This window comes from Anser brachyrhynchus (assembly GCF_964034855.1).
Source record: "Anser brachyrhynchus genome assembly, chromosome: 1".
Lineage (NCBI taxonomy): Eukaryota > Metazoa > Chordata > Aves > Anseriformes > Anatidae > Anser > Anser brachyrhynchus.
The window spans coordinates 24,634,278-24,657,580 of record NC_137694.1 but is presented as its reverse complement, the minus strand read 5'-3'; the positions used below and the strand labels follow the sequence as shown (position 1 = coordinate 24,657,580).

At 41.2% G+C, this 23,303-nt stretch overlaps 1 protein-coding gene across 4 annotated transcripts in view; it reads right to left on the bottom strand.

The window, feature by feature from the left end:
* Positions 1-12,729, bottom strand: part of AASS (aminoadipate-semialdehyde synthase) — a 29,651-nt gene extending 16,922 nt beyond the window's left edge. For 2 of the 4 annotated variants that reach the window (XM_080575635.1, XM_080575637.1), the window contains exons 1-14: positions 12,588-12,729; positions 11,691-11,836; positions 10,380-10,600; positions 9,069-9,245; positions 8,372-8,456; positions 7,679-7,746; positions 7,419-7,565; positions 6,355-6,433; positions 6,138-6,265; positions 5,817-5,965; positions 4,504-4,626; positions 4,241-4,352; positions 3,668-3,727; positions 3,507-3,574 (exon numbers count right to left, since the gene is read on the bottom strand). In XM_080575635.1, the coding sequence (XP_080431761.1) occupies positions 3,507-3,574; positions 3,668-3,727; positions 4,241-4,352; positions 4,504-4,626; positions 5,817-5,965; positions 6,138-6,265; positions 6,355-6,433; positions 7,419-7,565; positions 7,679-7,746; positions 8,372-8,456; positions 9,069-9,245; positions 10,380-10,592 (1,409 nt within the window). In that variant the 5' untranslated portion in view covers positions 10,593-10,600; positions 11,691-11,836; positions 12,588-12,729. Of the gene's footprint in view, positions 1-3,506; positions 3,575-3,667; positions 3,728-4,240; positions 4,353-4,503; positions 4,627-5,816; positions 5,966-6,137; positions 6,266-6,354; positions 6,434-7,418; positions 7,566-7,678; positions 7,747-8,371; positions 8,457-9,068; positions 9,246-10,379; positions 10,601-11,690; positions 11,837-12,036; positions 12,061-12,587 lie in introns of those variants that run through there. The other 2 variants (XM_080575636.1, XM_080575638.1) reach the window with 2 other exon arrangements.
* Positions 12,730-23,303: the final 10,574 nt, after the last annotated feature.

Here is a 23,303-nt window from a genome sequence, read left to right as displayed (position 1 = left end):
TCCCTGTCTTGCTTACTTTACATCATGGAACTGCTAAATTACATAAAATCATACTAGTGAAAGCACATTTTGTTTAAGTTATACTAGGTTCATATTACTCCATCGTAGGAACATACAGAGACAATATATATATATACACATATACACACACACACACACCAATTAAGGTATGTACATATTTTTTTTTCCTGCTGTTTGCAGAAAAAGGAGGCTTTAAAACCATTGTGCATGTTTTAACCATGCCTCTACTATTTTCCAAAATAAATGTAAGTAGCTCTTCTGGTGACTTACAATATAAAGTGTTCACATCAGATTCTGCATTTCATTTTGCCATTCAGAACAACATAGATCAGCAATTACTTAATATGCTCTCAGAAATGCATAAATTATAGTAAGGAAGTGCATTTTATCTCATTACAGTTTTCCTTTTACCTTAAATTTTATGTTGTTAAACTAATATTGTAAAAATGTTGATTTAAAGTATTTTCATCACTATGCAGTTAAAAACTATTTAGTAAATAAAATGTTTATTATAGCACTTTTTTATTGTTGAAGAGAAGGAAGCTCTTTATTGTCCTATTGTTTAACATAATTAAAGGAGTTATTTGAGGTTTTGTTTTTCCTACCCCATATCCTGAGAACAAATTTCAACTAATAGTTAGGGCCTTCAAAGATAAGATTTAAAAGAAACTTCAGAAGCGTATACACAAGTTCCTCAATCTCCCTTTTATCTACCAAGAGTTTACATAGGCATACCCTGCATTGTGGTCAGGCCACAGGGAGAAGCCTGACCTCTAGCTGGCAGACTTTGCTTAGAGCTCCTGCCCTCAAAAGAGGATTAACCACATTTCCACTAAATAATGGTTGCCTCAGACTTTTTGGGAGCTTTACATGACACCTGTAAACTGAATTTTTGGTTGTTTTTTCAGTTCAAAAATGACCAAAATAATGAAGGACAGTGTTGCAGCTGGCCAGAGCAACGCCTAAAGTGCATAAAAATAGTGGTACTACATGACCTAAAGCATGGCATGAAGTACAAAGGGTTATCTGGGGGCACAAAGCCTCAAACAATAGTATTGAAAGACTACCCTGAGTAGACAGAGTTAAATCAATACAAAATCCGTCTGTCTGAAGCACATTCCAGTCTCCTGTGTCTGAGAATTTGTGAAGGTTGAATTAATCTCCAAAATTCCAATGTCCCATTCTCCCTTCCTCTACTTTCTAAGGGTTTTTTTGTTTTTGTTTTCAAGTAACTCTTCTCAGCATTGAATCTGAAAGGGACATACCAACATATCACCTGTCTAATCTATCTAATTATTATAGGTTACTGTACATTTTGACCTTCATACAAGCTTTATAGATCTTATTTTTTAAAAAAAAGCTATGATTTATTCCATTCACGGAAGGCCCCCTAAGCCCATCATCTCCTTTCATATGACAAACCCTAGGACCTTCCTTCTCCTACTGCCAATTCTAATAGGACATTTTCCACAACTACACCTTCTTGGGCAAAGGAAAAGAAAGAGCTCCACTCCACCCTTCATTTAAAGGAAGTAGTAGTGGTATGCAGGAGCTTGAAGCAACAGTGTTGACAAAGGGGAGACTTCCCAAATAAAAGGAAGTTGGATTTTGCAGTCAAACTTCTTATCACACTTATTTTAAAATTTTCCACTGTCCATAATTAGATACCACTTGGATCAAATGCAGCATGTCTATCTGGGACAGGCACAAACATGAGCTGCCAAATGATCCACCAAGAGTGGCAACAGAATCCCAAAAAAGAACATCTCAGATTATTGCCAACTCTCTACCTACACATTTAAATAACCCAGTTACGTCAGCCTCTGAACAACAGCAATACTTAGACGTCCACAGGGTTCATGGGGCATGCCATAGCAGCTGTGGATGAGGAACTGGTAGCAGGTTTGAAGCAAGTGAAAGGATGGAAAAAAGTTCAGTAAATCAACCTCCTCCTGCATTCTTATGGCACCCAAGACGGTTCAGCTGATGTAACCTGGCTAGCATAAGTTTGAAATGTTCATGGACATTCAAAGAGAATAAGCAATTAGTCTAAATAGAGCCCTCAGGTACTAAACTAGACACAGCACTACTTTGTTAGATTAATAACAGAAGCCACATAATTCCTGCAGGCTCTAAACAAGAGCCTATCTTTAACTAAACCATTACACTTTAAGCAGTAAACTCCCCGCTTTCATATGCATTATTCCCCAAGTTCACAAGTAAAGGGAGGGTAGTGTTAGCAGGTCTTGTTTTTCTGATAGCTAAGTGAGCAACACCAATGAACGACTGAACATCACATGCAATACACAGGTCTGCAGAAATATCAAAAATCTACCCACAAAAAAACCCTTGGGAAGGAAGTCTCCAGATTCTCAGGGTAGTTCACACAAGACCATGCAAATGATTATGGAGAAAGCCAAAAAAACAGATTACTGTGCTGTGTGAGGAATAAGAAAATTTGTTACTGAGACAGCTTCTTGAGATGATCTACTAAATACCACAAGATAAAAACAACTCTAAGCTGTCATCTTTGAGAAGCAAACAGCATGTTACTTTGAGTGGAAAAAGCACCTATATGTAATTCATCATGCACAAGTTCATAAACAGACTTCTTAAAGTTCCTGAAGGAAATCTGAGAAGTTCAGTATGCAGAAGTCAACACACTATGCTCTTAGTATCCACTAGTGCATGCAGTACTTGTGGTCAGACCAATTTCAATTTTTATACGATGCATACTACAGCTGGCACTGACCATGAACATGAAGCCAGAAGTATCCACTTACTGTCAAATTAACATCTTTCAAATTAACATCTTTCATAGGTAAACTATAGTGTTTGTTAATAACAGGGAGGAGAGGGATGGGAAGGGATATCTGGGTTATTTATACTTTTGTTAGTTTGATGCACTCAGTGCTACTTCTTTCATGTTACCACTGGCAGATAACTACTGAAACAGGGTCAGGATGAAGCAGTAGCTAAGCTGTAGCTAAAGGAGTATAATGAAAAGTCAGAGTGTCTCACAGAGGCTCCTGGATACATCCACCTACAGAACAATGCCATGCATCATAGCACTTGAGCAATACTTGATGAAACTAGACTCAAGCTGTATTAGACAGCCTTTTCAGCCATTCCTTTCAAAGGACTGTATGTTACATCCATTTTAAATGGGCCAGGAAGAACACAAAAATATTGGTATGTGGTTATTTGCTGTCTCTGGTTAAAAAAAAAAAAAAGAAAGTCTTGATAACATAAGGAAGAGAAAAATGACTACATTCTAACTTCAGTATAAGTTAGTAACAACACGGTAATGATTTAGACAGTGTGCATGAAGGAAGAAGATAATCAGCAAGCTAGGAGTAATTTAGATAGAGTGCAATATAGCAGCAGCCCACCAAAACAGAAAATGAAATAAATGCAAAAGGGAAACAGAATGCAGAGAAGTTTGTTTACAGTCCTGAACTGGACTTTAAGAAAGTATGCATTACCTGCTCTCCCTCAATTTCTGGATATACTCATACTTAGCTGTCAGTGAGCCATTGGATGCAATCACTGCCTAGAAATACATGAAACAAAGTTTGAGGGGTTTTTGCACCTATATGTTTTAAAGCAGAGGAAGACAAATAGACAGCCAAACTGCAAAACTTACATCTCGAACAACAGATGAGTAATTCTGGTTTTCAAGAGGTTCTGAGCCTTCAGATAACAGCTAGGGAAATAAGTTATTGAAAATCAATTATTTTATTTCCCATATTTTTTTCACAGTAAAATATCGGGTTTTTAAATAACATTTAAATGCATGCAACAATGCCAGTATCTTGTAGATCTAAAATTATCCTGCCCCTGATCAGTGTCTTTTGACTTTTTTGAAAAGATATGAATTCAAACAGCAGTCTTACTGTGATTGTTGAGTGCCCAAAATACCCCTCAGACTTCGATACCTTTTGCAGGGTTCATCAGCAATAGGCTACCTTCCAAAGACTCTTTCCCGCCTACAGAGAGAGTTTTTGGTGCTTCCCTAAAATATCCAAGTCCCTAATATCTTGTTCACATATTGCTTTTTGAAAGTATTGCCTCAAGACATAGAAAGTTTGTTTTTAAAATGCAAAGTCCGTTATGTTCTACAGCAGATTCCTTTTAAAAATATATAGGAGACCAGAAAAGCAACAAACAAGCAGACTGCCCAAGCTTTCACCTCCTTGTTGCATACATAAGATCTTACCATCTCCTCAATATATGGGAAAAGCATATCACCAAAGTACTCTGTTGCTTCTATAGGAAGCTGTGCTGGCAGATTGTCGATGGAACACATCAGAATCCCAGAGCCTTCAACACTGAAAGAGAGAACACAGCTCTTCTAAATAACTTCTCCATGGTACTTGGAAGGCACCACGTTTCACAAGTGTTTTCAGTACATGATTTTCAATATAATGTTTCACTGTACAAATTACAGGGGAAAGCAATACAAACTAAAGGCTATCCCACCTGTCATGAATAATATGCTGGTCAGCATCATACATACAAAATGGGCTGTCAATTGTTGTACACTCCGTCATAAATTCTATAGATCCTCCAGTGTCTGCCGAAATGTCACATATTGCCAAAAGTCTAAAGCGATCAAAAAAACAAAAGAGGATACAGCATTATCCAAATTACAAACAAACATAGGTATAACAGTCAACAAGGAGAAAAAAAGAAACAAAAGAATTATGAGCCTTGTAGTTTCATCCATCTTACCCAATGTAGAAGTCAACACAACACAATGACCTCCAGAAATGCAAAGGAAACCTGGACCTACTGTAGTCATAAAACTTCCATTCACATGAACAGGATTCAAATTTCACCCATAACTTCTCGAAGACCAGAGGAATCCACTCATTCACCATTTTTTCTCCGTATTTCCTGTGCTCCCAACACCTCCTATTCATTATACATCTACCACTTGCCCCAAGCTGCCAGTGAGCAGTCCCGTGCCAGAATGACTTCACCATCATAAGGGGAAACCGAACGAGATGGCTGCCTCCTTTCAGTTCACAGACAGCTGGCACTGGTGGTGCATTCACGAGCCTAACTCACAACCTCTGGCTCTACTCAATGTTAACTCTTACATTCTTTATTTGTTAGGTGCCAGAAAGAAATGTGTCACAAGTGGGCAAAGAGACAAAGGCCTGCTTCCTTACCAGGATACATAGCCATATCCTCCCAAAATACATCTTCAGGACAGTCTAGTAGAGAACTATTACAGTATAGGCTGGACTATTAAAGAAAGGGTGCGCTCCTACCCACACTGAAAGGAATCTAACCCTGGATTTGCACCCCATATTCCATTTTCAAAGCTATTTAGCTATTACTAAGTCGAGAAGCATGCCAGCTACCTGCTGCAGAAGTCAGAGCTGGTCAGAAACAGTTACTGACTTTTACAAGCCAAAAGAGAAGGCAGAAAGAACTTGTCCAGCAAACTCTGCTCATGTATAGAAATTTCTAGCAGTAATGGTGCAGTAGGTAAACATCCCAGATGTCTGAGAATGTTTATATTGCATTCTGCACAAGGATCAAGTGCAGAACTACTTTTGCAGACAGATACCTGTTAATTGTTTCTACCGTGACGTTTTCAGAAACTCTGAACTGTGAAAACAACACTGCCAATCACAGAACAAAAGCAGGATCAACGAGACGTTTTGCAGCATGCAAGAAGAACAACATAAGAAACAAAATCACTTGCCAGACACTGTCACGAAACTGCTTAGCATTATGACTCAATGCTGCAGAATTGCTACTAGTGAAACGAGGTGCCTTACTTGTGCGGTAGCTCAGGACAGCCCTCCGGTGCACCTGCAGCAGATCTAACTGGCATGAGCAGCTTCTGAGCATCCTGTCGACTTAACAAGCGAGGAGTATGTTGTTCCCAGTATATGCCATTAATTAAACAAGTCGTATAGGGTGCAATCTGCAAAGAAAGGTACAGGTGCCTGACGTTCCCATCTAGTACTTTACAAAGTTGAAAGCTCTGGGTCTAATGTTTTAAATGAATTCTCTCTCAATCAACAAATATGCAAAGGAGTAGTAGCTACCAACATTCTGTGGAAAACCTTTCATAAAAGAACAGAAGAGATGCTCACATCAGTGTTGAAGCGAGAAGTGTAGAGTTCTGGATGTTTATCATAGTCTACTGGATCATACATTCCATCATGCTTCCTTACAAGATGATGGTGACGACTTAACACTGTCCCATAAACTTTTCTGAGGTCTGAGGAAAAAATAACAATAATAATTAGCTGTTATACTTGTAGGAAAGGGGTTCCAATGTTTTTAATCATGTTTATCATCACAGCATACCTCCGGATTGGGAAACTTCCTTTAACTCATGTGGTTCCACAAATTCACATGGCAGAGCATTGAACATTTCTTGGGCACCCTGTAAAGCAAAAGTAGGATTCAGAATGAGCAGAGAACATAGAGATAGCGTAACACTGCTCATCTGGTCTGTGAAAACAGATACAAAAATGCCACACACAGCTTGACAGTCCTGCCTGAGAACATCTTCAGAGACGTACATGCTGTTTCACAAATACCCCCACTCACCAAAACAAAGCTGCCAGGACTCTACACACAAGGAATTTACATCATTCCCCATTACTGCAGAATGCCTGGCCCACAATCTAACATCTGTTTTATATTTCCAACAGCAGAGCTGAAAGGCCTCAACTCAGCCACAATAGATGGCTTTGCTGGCATTCCGAGGAGCAGTTTCTCTTTAGAGAAGACCCCTGAAGCCACTCCTCACCGACCAGGCTGTTCTAAAGGCAAAGAACTTCAAGATGACTTTCCCAAAGAGCCGTGACCGCAGAACATGGGCCTTTCAGACAAGCCATCCTTTTTTCCAGAAGGCACTCATTTACATAGGCAATGCTTTCACTTTAGAGCTGGAGGCTTGTTAACTGGTGTTTGTTGCCAAAAGTACGGGTCTTTTCCCTACATCCTAGACAACAGCTCCAGTCTGGCATCTGTAAGCCACATCAATGTTACAGAAAAAGAGATAAAAACTCCTCAAGTATTAGAAAGGTAATTCTTTCCCCATAATTTAACAGACTGATTCAACACACCTTGTGAGCCCAGAGGGGAGAGAGGGAGACAAAAATCACGCAGGTGGGAAGAGAGACAGGAGGAGTAAGTCTTAACCCATTTGTCATGGTAAGAAGTTAGCATAGTCAGCCTCGTCAGGCATGATCTCATGTTAAAGGCATTTGTTTAGGGTACTTAAAAATTCTCATGGCATTGAAAAACCTGAACTGCAAGCAAACAAAATGAACCCATCTTAACCCATCTAACCTGACGTATCAAATACCAAGAAGTTCTACCAAAAGTAATATAGTATTTCACCCTGAAGACAGACTTCTTACCTTAGAAACATTACCAGTGCCTGTAAACACGAATGTCAAGGGCCCAACTGACTTTGGCATCAATCCCAGAGAAATTTCATACCCAGCATCGCGTACTGCCTGCACGGCCTGACTGCTATTTCTGTAGTTATGTGCCATCCCAATGTGCTGAAATCAAAGGCACATAACCATTAGATAGGATATTTGCCACATTCAAATACTGATGATTATCCAATGCCTGTACCTCATTTTGCTAAAGAAAAATACACTTATATTCTTACCATGAAGGGAGTGTGATGTCCCAGGGCTAAAAATCGTAATCCCAATCCGTGCAAAATGTTGATCATTCCTATAGGTAAAAAAAAAAAAAGAGAAATCACACCATCAGTGTTAATTACAAATATACACAGTTAGAAACTGCAGAGACTGACTGAAGTCTAACATCATCCTGGATATTTTTGCTTGGGAGATAATATTAATATGTTCCTTAGAGAAGGAGAAATTCAATAGCAGGCCATAACCTTAAGCCTGCTGTTGACCTACATTATTTGTTCTAACACTATTTAATACTTGGATATCCTTTTATCAGATGCAAACACATCACCAGATTCCAAAGAAGGAGATAACACAGGGAGCTTCCCGAAGAAACAACAGAAGTTGTTTCAAACCACAGGACGGTCAGCAGCAGTATCTTTCAAAACTCTCTTCAGTTGACCTTAATATGAAGTTAGTTGAACAGATGAATGGGGCTTCAAAACAGCATAAAATAGTAGATTTGCCAGGAATCCATGGGACTATTTGACACATAGTCTCATCAAAAGCAGGCAGCACAAACCAGAAAGCAAAAAAGCTCTTAAAAGCAATACAGCAATTAAAAATGCATTGCAAAGCCCCAGCGTTCAAGAGACATACAGAACCAGAAGTATTACAGGAAGTTACTTGTTGCAAGCCTGCCTTTACTTTATGCACTATACCTGCTACACCAGCCCACTTTCCAAAGGCCACAACTCGCATTCCTTTATGATCAACCATTTTTTCATAGTCAAACAGTCGAATTTCCTGAAAATACATAGCAAATCGAATATTAAAATTTCCAGTGAATGCACAGTCAGTGGCACACTGCTTTCCTAGGAACCACCTTTTCATATGCCTTTGTCATCCTTCCCAACAGAGGCTGATAGGAATATATGAGAAAGGCAAATAATTCAGAACAAAATTTAAGTATAAAAATTAAAACGTAAAAACTACATTAGTTTCTGCCCTGCCTGTTCACCCTTGGCACAGAGCACCCCCACAGGCCACTCCAACCTCTGCAGGCCACATCAGTGGCCAAGAGGTTGCTTTTGCTTGGTTTGCTTGTTTTGTGCAAATTGCCTGCATCCCTCAGTAAGGACCGATACTCCCCGCAAGCCTGTGTTCACGCAGCATAAACATCTCCTGAGCACACCATGCTCGCAGCTCATCTGCCTTATGCACATACACACAGTAGCACTGCAAGCAAGAGATCTGCAGCGCAAAAAATACTCAGCTCCAAGAAGGGATACTGAAAATGGTCCTCAACAGCTGTCTACGCGTATGCACGTTGAAAGCAACCATACAAGGCAGCAAGCTTTCTACCAGGACTAAGTTTACTTTGAGCTCCATGCTGGTCCTTGTTTTGACAGCATTTACCTGTCTTAGAATCTCATCCAAAAGGGGCATGTTTGCCTCTTGGGCTTTAATAGTGTGAGAAAAGAAGGCATAGTTTTTTTTAGGAATTAATTTCTCCTCTGGAGGTCTCTTCACACCCACTATCAGAGAAGCTTCAGAAATATCTTCCTGAATAATGCCACCTGCTTTGACATAGTCCTATAAAAGACAAAAATCAAGTATATGTTTCTGTTTCTTTCCGTATTCATAGCTCTAAGCACAAAAGCAACTCAAGCAGAAGACAAATGGAAAATTCTACGAAGTAGAAACCAGTTACTGCATGTGATACATAAACCTCATTTTCAAAAGGGGTATCAAACATTGAACTGAATTTCCATGTTAATATCCTATTACATGAGGCTAAAACAAAAGTTGTATATTGGCAAAATCATTCATCTTAAATTCACAGACTACAAAGAGAACATTTTATTACAGTTAATTATCTTATAATATTACAGTAATGAACAGTCCTTTGTAATGTGTTGAAACGCCTGGAAATAAGTTTAGAGAAATCTGACAAATGAGCCTGATGATGGGTGATTTTATAAAACTGTGTAAGTCCACACTGAAGACCAAATTCTAAAACGTTTTTCCATATGAAAATTTACTTTTGCTCTCCCTTATCTCAAAAACATATTAAAATTCCAGCCTTCAACATTGTACTTGTGTATCTAATGTGATCCATGCTTTGGTGAAAACCAGCATTGTGTCTTAATTGAAGGGTGATAGTGCAAGTGATCACTAATTCCCTACTTATGTTTCAGTTTTCATCTGTTGGCTCAGATACCTTAGAGCGGTGTTACTGCTGCTACAAGAATTGTAAAAGCTCTCAGTCCTGAAGCCCACAGCATTAAATAACTTCTCTTCTGATTTTACACAAGGAATGGGATTCAAGCAGGAGTGGGATTCACAATTGAAAGATGCATAATTCATTTTTTTTTTTAATGTTTATTTTTCAGTGTTGCCTCCATACAAACAGAAGACAAAAATCCATCAGTTTTAAATGAATCCCCAAGTCTCTACTTCAAGAGCACCTAGCACTTCTTCAGAGACAGATGAGAGGGAAAGTAATCATTAAAAACAACTCCAAAAACCCACTGATGTGCCAAAATTAAATACATTAAAAGGCTAAACAAACTAGTCCTTTTTCTTTACACTAGGACACGACAACTCCTCATTTAACAAAACGAGCGATATGTTTTCTCATGTGCATCCTTCGAGTACTACTTTTCCTGCACTATGGTTAATAGCCGAACTATGGTTTTGCTTATCTAACTCAGAATGGGACCTTACCTTTTCGTGGATGGCTCTCCGGTTTGATGGCTGCACCAGGACTTTGTATCCCATCTGTGTCAGTTCCTTAACATGCTTTGGTGCTAGGGGTGCTCTCCTTTCCCATGCGTTAACGTCTTCTCTCCTGATTGCCAGCACAGACTTGTGATGGTGCCGACACTTGGCATGATGGAACGCACACTTACCGTTTGTGTGACTAAAGGCTCGCAGCATGGTAAAGCCTGATGGCAGCAAAGACAAGGGAGTAAAATAACACTGCTAGACAGATGCTTCAAACATCATTTGTGCAAAAGTTCTGGTCTCCTTTAACATCTGCTGTAAAACACAAACCAGGTACTTTATACTCTAGTTACACCCTACTTCTGTGAGACAGGAATTTGCTTTCATTCCTAACTGGCACTAAGCCAGCGGGTACTTTGGTGCATCTCAGATTGCTGGGGTGGCCTTACAGAAACAAGTTGCTTGTCCTGCTGTAAATGAAGGCTTTCAATGCGTTCATCATAACAACTTTTTAATTGCGCTGCTTTTTCCAAAAAAAAAAAAAAAATTCTGGAAACTTAAAGATACCAATACATTGCCAGCATAAGCATGCAAAGACCAACCACTTGTCAAAGCTTGCATCAAAAGCAGTAACAAGTAAGCAATAAATACACTGAAAAAAAAAAGTAGAGCACAGGTTGTAACGCAAGCAGAAAAGAAAGAAGGGAAAGTCCAGCATGTGAAACCAATGCTAAGTATATGTACACAACTAATTCTTACACAAGTTGAAAACCGTGGAAGATAAGGAAGAGACCACAGCCATTTGCATAGCAGAGATTGTATATGTGGTCAGGAGTGGAATGTTTTCTTCCTAATTACAATTTTATGCAAAGTGGAAAAGCTTCCTTACGAGAGATTCCATGGCAGAGGATTATCCTTTTACTTCCTCTCTTTTCTCCTTCACTCCCATATGCCGCTGCTCAGCTCTGCTGTGAATGGCAAGGTGTCAGCACCACATACCTGGGAGACTAAGGACTTCAGGTGTTCGTGTGATTAAAAGATAGGGATCTCAAACATGGGGGCTTTAAAGATGTGAATTTCTTATTCAAAGCAATTTTAACTGATGGAAATAACTACTCGAACCTCTGATATCCCAATCACTTGGAAAATCCTGTTTGTCCTCAAGCCTCAATCTTGTAAAACAATCTAAACCTAAGCCTTAAAAGGCCCCATCTAACTCCAGGCTTGCTTAAGGAGAAAAGCCAGTATGCTAAAGAAGGCATGAGCAGGAGCACATAGTCCTCTGTGCTATCTCTGCGGAGGCACTCCTACCGTCACCACGCTTGTCCACCTGCACAAGCTGCTGTCCAGAGGCCGGGGCTGTTTGACACCGCTGCAGTTCAGCACGCTCAGAGGGTCCTCAGGGAGCCTGCATGTGCCTCGTGGAGCTCGAGGAAAGTTGGTTGCCCACTGCTACCCTGCAATACAACGGCGAAGGCGGTCAGCACGGAGAGCTGGCTGCCCACACCCAACCCCGCAGACCTTCGGGGAGAAAAACGCTGCTCCCAAGAGGGACCTCCAGCCGGACAGGGGAACGGGCCTGGCAGGCAAACACTCCCCGTGACCTCTGGCAGGCCCAAAGCTCGCAGCCAGGCCTCCAGTGCGTGCCCAGGCTTACCCAGAGCGGCTCCCGGCCGCACGGCTGGGGCTGGCGCCGACACTGCAACAGCACCGGGCGACAGAGCAGGGGGAAAACACGGATATATATTAAAAATAATAACAATATGTTAAAAATAGAGAGGTATACATTTAAAATAATAATAGTATGTTAAAAATATAGATATATACATTTAAAATATGTTAAAAATATAGACATTAAAAATAATCATAATATGTTAAAACATAGGGGCATACATTAAAAATAATAGTAACATATATTAAAAAATAGTCATATATATTAAAGATGATATAAAATTATGAGCAAACAAACAGCAGGGAGGCACGGGGCGGCAGCACACGGTTGCGGAGCGGGCCGGCCGCCCTTCCCCGGGCGGATTTTCCCGTTGGAGCCCCGTTCACCCGCCACCCCGAAGCGTGGCCCCGGGCGCTGCCGCCATGCCCGGCCCCGGGCGCTGCCGCCATGCCCTGCCCCTGCCGCTGCCGCTGCCGAGCCGCGGAGGGCGGCGGGCGGGCGGGGGCGGCGGCAGCCCCGGGCAGCGCCGTACCTACCTCGGGCCGGCCGGGCGGGGGCATGGCGGCGCTGCTCCCCCCCTCTCTCCCTCCCTCAGCTGCCGCCGCCGCCACGGCCCCGCCGCCGCCCCGCGGCGCCAGCCAACCGCCGGCCGCCCTCCGGCTACACCCTCCGCCGGCCGCCAATGGGGAGCGCCCGCGGGCTGGCGTCACGGCGGGCGCCGGCAACGCCTCCCCAACGCCCCCCCCCCCCCCCGCAACCGGTTCCTGGAAGGAGGGGGGGGGTCGGAGAACCCCCATCTCGCAGCTCCCTGCCTGTCCCGAGGGCAGGTGGCCTTTCGCAGGCGTCTTTATGCTCTGTTTGCTCACTTTTCTGTAAAACATGCCTTTTTTCATCCACAGCTTCTCGTATTTAAACTAGCTGATGATTTTTCCTGTTTTGTAGAAGTCATAGAATCGTGGAATCATTAGGGTTGGAAAAGCCCTTTAAGACCAGCTGGTCCAACCATCCCCGTACCACCAATGTCACCCACTGAACCGTGTCCCTAAGCACCACGTCCAACCTTTCCTTGAACACCCCCAGGGATGGTGACACCACCAACTCCCTGGGCAACCCGTCCCAATGCCTGACTGCTCTTTCTGAGAAGAAATGTCTCCTCATTTCTAACATGAACTTCCCCTGGCACAACTTGAGGCCATTCCCTCTAGTCCTATCGCTAGTTACCTGTGAGAAGAGGCCGACCCTCAGCTCCCCACACCTTCCTTTCAGGTAGTTGTTATGCTAACCAGAACTGTAGCACTGACAGTGATTCAGAGATCCTGGGCCTGGTATGGTTTATTTTGTCGAGAATTAATTTAAACAATACCAAGATGTGCATGTAGCTGGCATCCCTACAAACTACACTTTCCCTACACTTCCTTTCCAGTTTCCCTACTGGAAGGGTGGTCAGTGTACCCATGACAAAAGCGAGCCCTAAGCCAATAAGCCCTGAAGGAGTACATGCTATCCATGTCATTACTCGGAACAGCTTAACTGAAGTGGGTCAAGTTTCCGTCAGTCTTTAAGCTGCATAGTTGTTCTGGGATGTGCCACTGAGCACATTAAATAATCCACAAGCTTATGACATGTTGTGTACCTTCCAGATTCCTGATCATACACTTACACCCTTTCTCCATGAAGCAATCATAGAATATGGACTTTCCCTATTCTGAGTCTGTTTTGCCCATCACGGTAATTGTTGAGTGATCTCCCCATCCTCATCTCAACCTTTGAGCCCTTAGCATCGTATTTTGTGCCCCTTCTCCTTTGAGGAGGGGGAGTGAGAGAGTGGCCGTGGTGGAACTCGGCTGCCCACCCGAGTAAAACCACCACAAGGGGCCCAAAGCTGCACACAGGACTTGAGGAGCAGCCTCACCAGAGCAGAGCACAGGGGGACGATCACCTCCCCGGTCCTGCTGGCTACACTATTCCTGATACAAGCAGTAAGGATACAAACCTACAAGGATAGGTTTGCCAGTCAAGCAGTAAGAGAAATGAAGAGTCCTATGTTCCCTTGGTTGTGAGACACAATGAGTTTTTCACTTGTTCCCAAAATTTTACTCTAGGAAACGTTGTTGCACAAGGGTGTTGTCTATATGCTCCCAATGTCTAATTTCCACTTTGAGGGCTTAATAAAACACATAGAGTTCTGTAAGTTATATGTCTAAAATATAATGATACCTGTGCCTGCAAATTTCCTTGTTCTTATCCTTACTCATTCACAAAATTCAATGAAATATAACCATTCTTTCTCCAAAAACGTTCAGTTATTTGGTGGATGCAAAATTTCATTCAGCTGGGACACTGTTTGCAATACTGATGAACCTTACCATTTTGTGTCTTTTCATCATACTGATTACTTCATACTGAAAACTAGTAGAAAGGACACAGATGAATACACCATTATATGCTTGTATATCCTGGCTTTGATTAAATTAGTGAAAGTATTTTGGAAGTTGCTTTGGTTGTTGAATGAATTGGAAAACAAACCAATCTACTGAAGATGATTTTCATTACTTTGTAAGCATCAAAAAATTTTGCAGGTTCTTTCTTTGAGTAAGATGTTATTCAGAGACTTTCTACAGTATTTTTTATGGGTTTAGTGCCTAATTATTTCTCAGTACTGTTCCAAGTCTCACAGATAGGAATCTGAACCCAGAGACATAAAGGATTAAACCCACAATGTTTTCTGCCTTGCACTGGAATTCTCCAGGCCTGAGCTGGGAGCCCAGCCTTGTGCTATGAGGAAATGCATGGAGAAAGGTATGTACAGATTTGCGCGGAGCGTGCCGGGAGAAGGCTCCTGAACCTAACGCTGCCCAGAAAGGAGCTGTCTGCTTTTGCCAAGAGCTGTCAGCTGTGAGATCTCTCCAGGAGTTCAGCACGGTTGGCAGGCCAGGTTGGCCTTTCTAATGGAAACGACATGCACATGTTCTCCCTTATGCCCTGTGCTCCGGTCTGGCTACTAGCCAAATGCTCAGAGCACTCCACTGAGAAGCTGGGGGCCATTCTGAAACCTGCAGTGTCACTGAAAACATCAACTTAAAAGCATACAACTGTAGCGCAAGCTCTAGAACACTGGGGTTTGTACGGTAAGCCTCTTTCAGGTTTTTGCACTGGAAGATAGTTTGTATAAATGGCTGCCTATAACTGAAGGGTCTTATATCTGAGTCACCTTTGAGTGTGATGGTAATGAAAAAATTGTTTACAAGTCCCCACTGTCCTTTGAGGGGTCATGATATGATTTAGAGACAAGACACCTACCTACTGGATTGGCTCCTGTAGGTAAGAAAGGTAGGCTGATTCCTCATTTAAGGATATTGCTTGGTTATAAACAGCTCTGAAGCTCCAGTGAGCTCAACAGGAGCAATATCTAGACACAGAACTTCATTTAAAAAAAGCAGAGGCTAAAACCATTTCTTAACACCAGAGCATTTCCCTTTCAAAACATTTCTGTTTCAAAGAACTTTTTATTTTGAGATTCCTTCATGTGTATATAAAAGAGCTAAACAAAATTTTAGCTAAAATTCCATATAAGCCACTTCATTTGGAGTCAAAGTGTTCTTCATAAAAAAATTTTAAAATGTAAATTGTTAGGTTTTGTACATTTTGGTTTACTGATCCTTTTCATATGTTGTTCTAAGGCTGGGCCAAAATATGACCATTTTCCAACATATATAAACCAATGATCCATCTATCTCTGTTCACAGAGATATATGTGGGTGTCTCGGGTTGTATCTAGCAGAAATGTACGGGCAAGCAGAAGGAGCAGAGCAAGTAAGGGCTTGAACAAGATCCTCTGCCAAAATGCCTCTGGGAGACTCAAATTCCGCTACAGATTTCCTCTCTCTCTGAATGGAGATTGAGAATTTTATTGGCACCCAACTTTAAAGCAGTCGTTTAAGTCTCTCCCTTCATCTCAAATAGACCAGGTGAACTGCACTCCAAAAGTGCCCATTGTGCTCCATAGAGAAAAAGGCAGCCTAAGTGACCGGCGGGCTCTGACACTGTGACGGTGTAAAGCCAGGTGAGATGGATTCCACCTGTGTACTGTGTTCCGGAAAGGGAAGGCAGAATTGCTTAAAAACAATAAAGCAAAACTGGAATTGAGGTTTTACGAAACATGCTAGTGTGTAATTGGGGCTGCTTTCTATAATAAATACCTCCTGTTTCGTTTGGACTGTGATTCCATCTGTCTGACGATCCCTAATTATAAGGTCTGACTCTTACCCAGCTGGAACGCTTTTTACTCAGCACTGTGGGGGGAGTGCTGACTTCCATTATGGTAACAATAAACTCCCAGAGCACCTAGAGAGAGGTGGGCTTCAGAGATTTTATTCTTAGAGTATCAAGGACAAACCTTGAATCCATTGAAGTCAATGAAGAACTCGCACTAACTTCTGCTGGGCTAGGATTTCTCCCCAGGTCTCAAATGAACAGGGGAATTGGCATCCTGAAGAGATTTTTGCAGACTGTGTATCTACCTGTCAAACTCTGTTTCCCATTTAATTCTGGTTTTATACTGCAGAGATCAAGAAGTTCCAAGAAGCTTTCAGGCTTTCAGTCAGAATGAGGCTATTGAAAAACATGACCTTTTATTCAAAAGCCACTACCTGCAGTGGCTGTTGACTGCCACTGTGAATGCTGACCTCACAGCAGAGTACTAGACATCACTGAACAGCACAGTGTTGTATTCTTTACAACCACATAGAGAATATATTTAAATTCCTATCGCCCAGGAGAGGAAATTGCCATCTCCCAGGGCTTACAGCACCCCTGAATAAAGACCTTCTGCTTTTAGTAACTCCAAAGGGTATATCTGGTCACATTTGTACCCACTAGAATTCACAATAGTGACCATATTCACCAGAAAAAATACTACTTTTGCATTTTCAGTGCATACTAGGACTGCTGATTCAAATTGAGGTGCCCTTTTAAGTCATTCTCTTAATTCCTCATACCTCACATAAGTATTTTTAAATTGCCATGCAAATACACACAAACACAGAAAACACCAGCCTGCAATATCAGATCAGGGAAGTGGCTCGCTAGAAGACAAGTTCTAGGTTCATTGCAGGAACCTGCAGCCGCTCAGCTAAAATAATCCATCAGAAATATACATCCATAAGAATCTTCATTGAGTCTATTAATTAGACTTACCGTTGCTCACATTAGCAGGGCTTTCAAGTCAATAGCAATCCTCCACTAAGTATGGATCCGTAGTGTGAATAAAACCAAAACCTGGGCCTTCTTTTGAAAGAATCAGGGTTTAGTGCTTAAAGAGGCCATTAAGGCAATTATGCCATAGCTGCATTAAAAGCGCAACCTTGCTTCTGAAGCTCCTTTAGCAAATAATGGTTGTCCCTGCCTTATCTCCTCCAGGAGCAGTTGGTCTCTGTCAGAAAGTGCTGAACTTAGATAGAAAAAAAAAAAAAAAAAGAAAAGAAAAAAAAAAAGAAAAGAAAAGCAACAAAAAACAACAGCCTTTTGCATTTATTTAGCACTTTCCGCTTTTGTACCACTAATGTCTTTATCAATTCAGCAGCATGAGAAAGTGAATTGCTTCCTTTTCAAAGCTGGGAAAACTAATACAAAAATTATGTTTTGGCTCCTGATTTACATTCAGATCAGTGTTGAAACAGAAATTCAGGGATTCCTGAGTCATATTTTTTCGCAAACCTTCTTGATTGTTTATCATCCTTTAAATCAGTGATGACTTAAATATGATTTCAGCAAAACCTTGAAAATAGTAAGAAGTGTATACAATGAATGCTGACAAGTTCTATGCTGGCAAAACCATCTGTGTAGCCATGTAGTAAAATAGAACTGAACAGGCTAGAGGGGAAAAAAAAATATAAGTTTTTAATGGGGTCAGTTTTCATATTGCAGTACAACTCAGCAGGCAGCATCCTACACAACTGAAGGTGTGTGCAGGCGTGGGTACTAAGTGGGGCAGGGATGGGAGGAGGGAAAGAAGTCTGCTTAAGCCACTACTGCTAATGAAAAGAGCGAGAATGCATGTTGGACTGTTGCTTTAATATCCAGGGTTCAGCTTCACCATTGAGGAGTACATGTTGGAGCAGGTCCTGAAGCATGAGCTGTAACCAAAATTTTATCCAAGAATAACAACCAGTTGTCCCCAGACTAGGTCCCCAACGTGCCCCTGCGTGTGATCAGGGTGATTCCTGGATGTCATAACATGGCAATGCTGGAATGTCTTTGGAAAAGAATAGTTGATTCATTTCTTTGAAGGAGAATCTATTTTGACCCAATTTGTGTGCATAGCGAAACACAGAAATTACTCTTTAATCTAGTTTTCTGTTTTGTTCAGTGGTTTAGCTGTAACCTAACTATGGTTAAATTGGAAGGGAAATTCCTAAGTCACCAGAAGCTGTGGGTAAAAATCAGGACATGATTTAATGAGTATTTTGCATTCCTAATTTCTATGGTGCACTAAAAAAGAGCTAACAAGGACATAAATGGATGAAGAGGCATATAAAGAATTATCATGTTTCCATTTTTTTCCTGAGTCTAGTAAGAAAAATACCGAAAGATGTTTCCTTTTTGATTACACATGTGAATAAAACCACTCCAGTTGTCGGCCTGTGTGTAGTGAAGCTAATAGTGACCTCAGCTATATAAATTAAATGAGCAAATCACTTTATACAATATGGCCATGTATAATAAGTGGATTTCGCTGATTATGGTTTATCATGACAGCCCACCAAAATGTAAGAATGTGTCATATATAAACAACAAGGTTTATTTTAGCTAGACAGTGTGTTATCTGAAAATGGAGTTCATGTTCGTGTTCATGGTTCAGTTGCCACTAGATTTTCCTGTACTCTGATCAAAATTCTTCTTTGAGATCAAAAGCACTCAGAACTGAACCAACAGAGATTATCAGCTACACATAACAGAGTACCTTCAGCTCTTCAAGGGAAGAAGCTACTCCTTTCACATTTCCCCTGGGTTTCAGAAGGGCAGCTTCCCTGTAACATGAGAAGCACATTTTGGCCTATACAACAAAATTGGTTTATGGCTGTCCACGGTTGTTTAAAGTGAGAATTGATTCTCTAAATGTAACGTGGTTTTTCATACAAAGGTGCGTATCAAGCATAGATTGGTTACAAATACTCATATCTAATTAAACTTTTTTTCCCAGGTTTTGCTAACCTCCATGCAGGCAGCTGCTTACACCTTTAGCAGGAAGGCCAAATGTCTGATGATGATTCTCTTCTTCTGGTCACGATGTCACCTCCAGCATCTGCTACCTGACACTGTCTGCAGAAGAGGTAAATACCAAGTTTATGTCATTTTGATCCTCAGTTCTGTCATTGCGAAGGAGGAGTGAGGAAACAGACCTGCTATGTGGGATGTAGGTACGTTAATTGCCATTTCACAGTGAATAGTTCTATTATTAGTGCTTCTTTAAGGAGTGACAGATTTGTCTTGGGGATTACTTATTTTCATTGCCTTTGTTTCCTCTAAGGTCCATAACAGCTCGTAACTCTGTACAGTCGAGTAGAATCAACCTACTAAGAGGAAGAAGATATGACAGTCCTAAAAGTAATGAAGTATCTACCACGCTCTTCTGTTTATGAAAAGAACCAAAAGAGTAAAGAAAGTGCAGGGAGTTTAGTCCCTTTGTGGGGGACATGTAGGGAACATGGGCAGATCATGATCATGATGTGTGTACTGGAATCACCTTCGTGCTAGAATTATGGAAGAAAAAACTCCACTTTAGCAGCTTTATATTGCACCCTCTTATTTGTTAGAAACAGTAATAGATAAGATGCATAATAATTTTTGCTCTAATTTAAATGCTTTCAACATTTGTGATGTTAACTGTTTGGAAAAATATTTCTGATAACAGCATTGTTTTTCTTGCTTCACAGTTTTCCTGTGCAAATCCTCAATGTACACAGTGGGATCCGCAGAATTAAATAGGGAATTCAGGAAGTCCTTCAGAAGAGTGGAATACTGCTTGAAGCCGGCCTGCTTGTCCCTCTTCGCGCCTCTGTAATATCAGATGTGGAAAGGTGCATGTGTTTTGCCCAGCTGTAACTCTGTCAGTCCCCTTGTCTGTTATTCCAGTGGCAAATCTTGTAGGCCTGCAGTTTTCCGTAGACAGACAGAACATTGCAGCCCCACTAGAAGATGATCTTCAGGAAGCTGAATATTGTACAGGGTCTGGCTGGGATGGAGTCAGCTTTCCCCACAGCATCCCGTACAGCACCGTGCATGTGTAGCTAGCACAGCAGCGACACCGCAGCAAAGCTTTGGCTGCAGCTGTGTAGTGCCGGCACAGCACCAAGGCTGTCTCCAGCCCCTCACCCCAAAATGCCAGGAGGGGTGGTCAGGAGGCAGGGAGGGGACAGGGACAGGACAGCCGACCTGCCCTGGACAAGGGGACATTCCTTACCCTGTGACGGCACACCCTGCCAAGAAAGCAAGGAGGGGGAAGGAGGAGGGTGGCTCTCATTGTGAAAACATCCTGAGCAACTGCTACATGTGCTGAGGCCCTGCTTCCCAAGACGTGGCCGAACATCGCTTGCTGATGAGAATAATTGTTTTCTCTTTTTGCTTCCACACAGCCTTTGTTTTTTGTTTTGTTTTGTTTTGTTTTGTTTTGTTTTATTTTGTTTTGTTTTGTTTCTTCCCCCTTTAGACTGCTCCATATCATAAGCCAGGAGACCCTTTTCATTATATTTTCTCCCCCTATCCATTTGAGGAGAGTGAGAGGGCAGTGTGGTGAAGCTCAGCTGTCTGTCAGTGTGAGACCACCACGGCATTTCTCTGCTTGTTCAAGAATTACATCTTCAGATTAGCCATCAAAGGGCCATCAAAATGTTTGCCTGGTATGTGTGTCATCAGGTTAAGTAGGGTACTGTCTCCCACCATCCTTCCTACATCACACAATTTGGAAAGTACTTTTGCATTTTTGTGCTTTCATCTACCTTTTGGCCCTTGGTCTTTCAGTTTTCATTACCTGTGGTTTGTCGCAGATATCAAGCTGCTTCTCTTTCAGATTCAGCCACCGCAATAGCAGATTTTCTGACTCAAGCAAGAGGGTTATGGGTATTTTTTTGTTTTGTTTTGTTTTGTTTTTCCAGACAGAGGTTTACTTTAAGGAAAACTCTCAGAGGTAAGACCAGCTACAATGTTCCAGGAGGTTACTACTACGTTGCTTTCACATGTTCTTCCTTTGTTATCAAGTCTATCATGTCCCATCTATACCTTCTCACCGACAAGCTTTGGTCTTTGTCCTGGTGTAATGTTCACTCACCTCAATACAGCACAGCAATCTTTTGGACATTTTTTAGATTTTTTTTGAGTCTATCCCCTGTTTCTTCTCATATCTACACAGACTGCTTTCATAAATTGTCTTTTTTGCCTGTCCTCTTTCTCTACCCAGAGAGCTCCCCAGCTGTCCTTGCCAGTTTGGAGCAGTAGTTTCCTTTTACTAAAACTCTTTTGTCTCAAGCTTGGTGTCCCCACCCTACAGGAGTTGAAGTGCAAGTTTCACTTTAGATCACACACGTTCACAAGCAAACATGCACACACACTCCCTCTCCAGGAGCAGGCTTGGCTTTCCAATTAATAATTCCTCCATTAGCCCCTAAAGGCTCTTAGTATTTCCCCTAGAGAGATCTTATCCCTGTCATTGTTCTGCTTCCTCTGTGCACTGCCTCACAGTCTGCTTTTATTTCCCAGAGCGGTATTTTCAAGCTGAGGTAGATACTGACATAAATAAATAAAGAAATCTTACTAATCTCGTCGTCTTTCTTCACAGCATGAACTTTCCACCTCCAAATTTGTTAGCTGATGAAGCCTGCAATGAATTTTTTTTCGCTTGTTCTTCTCCAAAATATGAAGTGTTCTTATATGATTGTTAACTGTAAACCGTGGTACATTAGGGTAAGAGCCTGAATAGTCTTGTAAATGGGACAATGCCTATTCTGCCTCCCCATCCATGTAGCTATGGAGATTCCTTTCACTCCACCATCTAGAAGCGTGCAGTGCAGATGAAAAGCAGCTCTTCATAGAGGGGATATGAGGACCACGAACAGGACTTGGACTAGAAAATCTAATGCCATAAAGATTTTACCAGCTTCTTCATCCCCTTCTTTCATTATGTGAATTCTAGGACTAGGCTCCATTTCCTTGCAGCCAATTCCACCTACCCAGGAATTTGCCTAGTTGCCTGGCACATAAAACTCTTCTTCTGTGCTACCTTTTTAAAAATAATTGTGTACCCCATAAATACCTCATAAAACATCATATAATTAAGCAAAGCACATTATCTTTCTATGTGATTTGCAATATTTATTTATCTATTTATAATATATTTAAAATCTGGTATGTCAAAAAGCATGATAGGAAAAATTATAGACCCACCACATCAGTATATGTGAACACATTTTATATGCACATACACACATACAAACACATGCACACTCATGCTCTGTCTTCATCTTCATGAAAGCATTTCAAATATATCCAGTGCATGCATTTGGAGAATAAAAAAAAATGTACTGAAAACTAGTGTGTCACATGAAATGTTCAGTAGGAGTGAAAGGATTAAAAGCTTCATATTGTGTTTATGAAATCCAATCTTTTTGTCTCTGCTCTGCGCATCCCATATCATAAGATAATGAATAGTTCCATAGCAACAAAAGTCTACCACTAAACCATTACCTTGATTTCAATTCTTGGGCAGAAAGAACACACAAAACAGAATACCAGTTCTAAACTTCAGATAATAGCAATGATTTAAATAGGCTGGTGCAGAGTACCTTTTTAATCAGAAAATTAAAATGTTTATCATTTTATCATTGAAAAGAAGGACATTATAATGAATCAAATAATGCTGTCCTGAGGCTCACAATTTAAATACCATTTAAGCAATTATAAAGTCTTTGAGCCACCTCAACAATTTTTAGTGATCAGGGTATTTCTTTAACATTGATGTAGAGTACAAATTACTAATGTTTCTAACACTGACCAGCAAAATACAAGGAAGGGTTCAGCTGTTAGGGAGATCAAGATGGAGAGCAGCAGCATGCTGACTGAAAAGAAAAAGTTTTTGCTACTAAAAGAGATTCTAATAAGCTATCAAAATCAAGGCACGTGATGCAGCTCAATTTGTTAGTGGCCAGTAAGAAACTAAGAAAAATTCTCTTTTTACTCAAAGTGATTATAGAAACATTTTG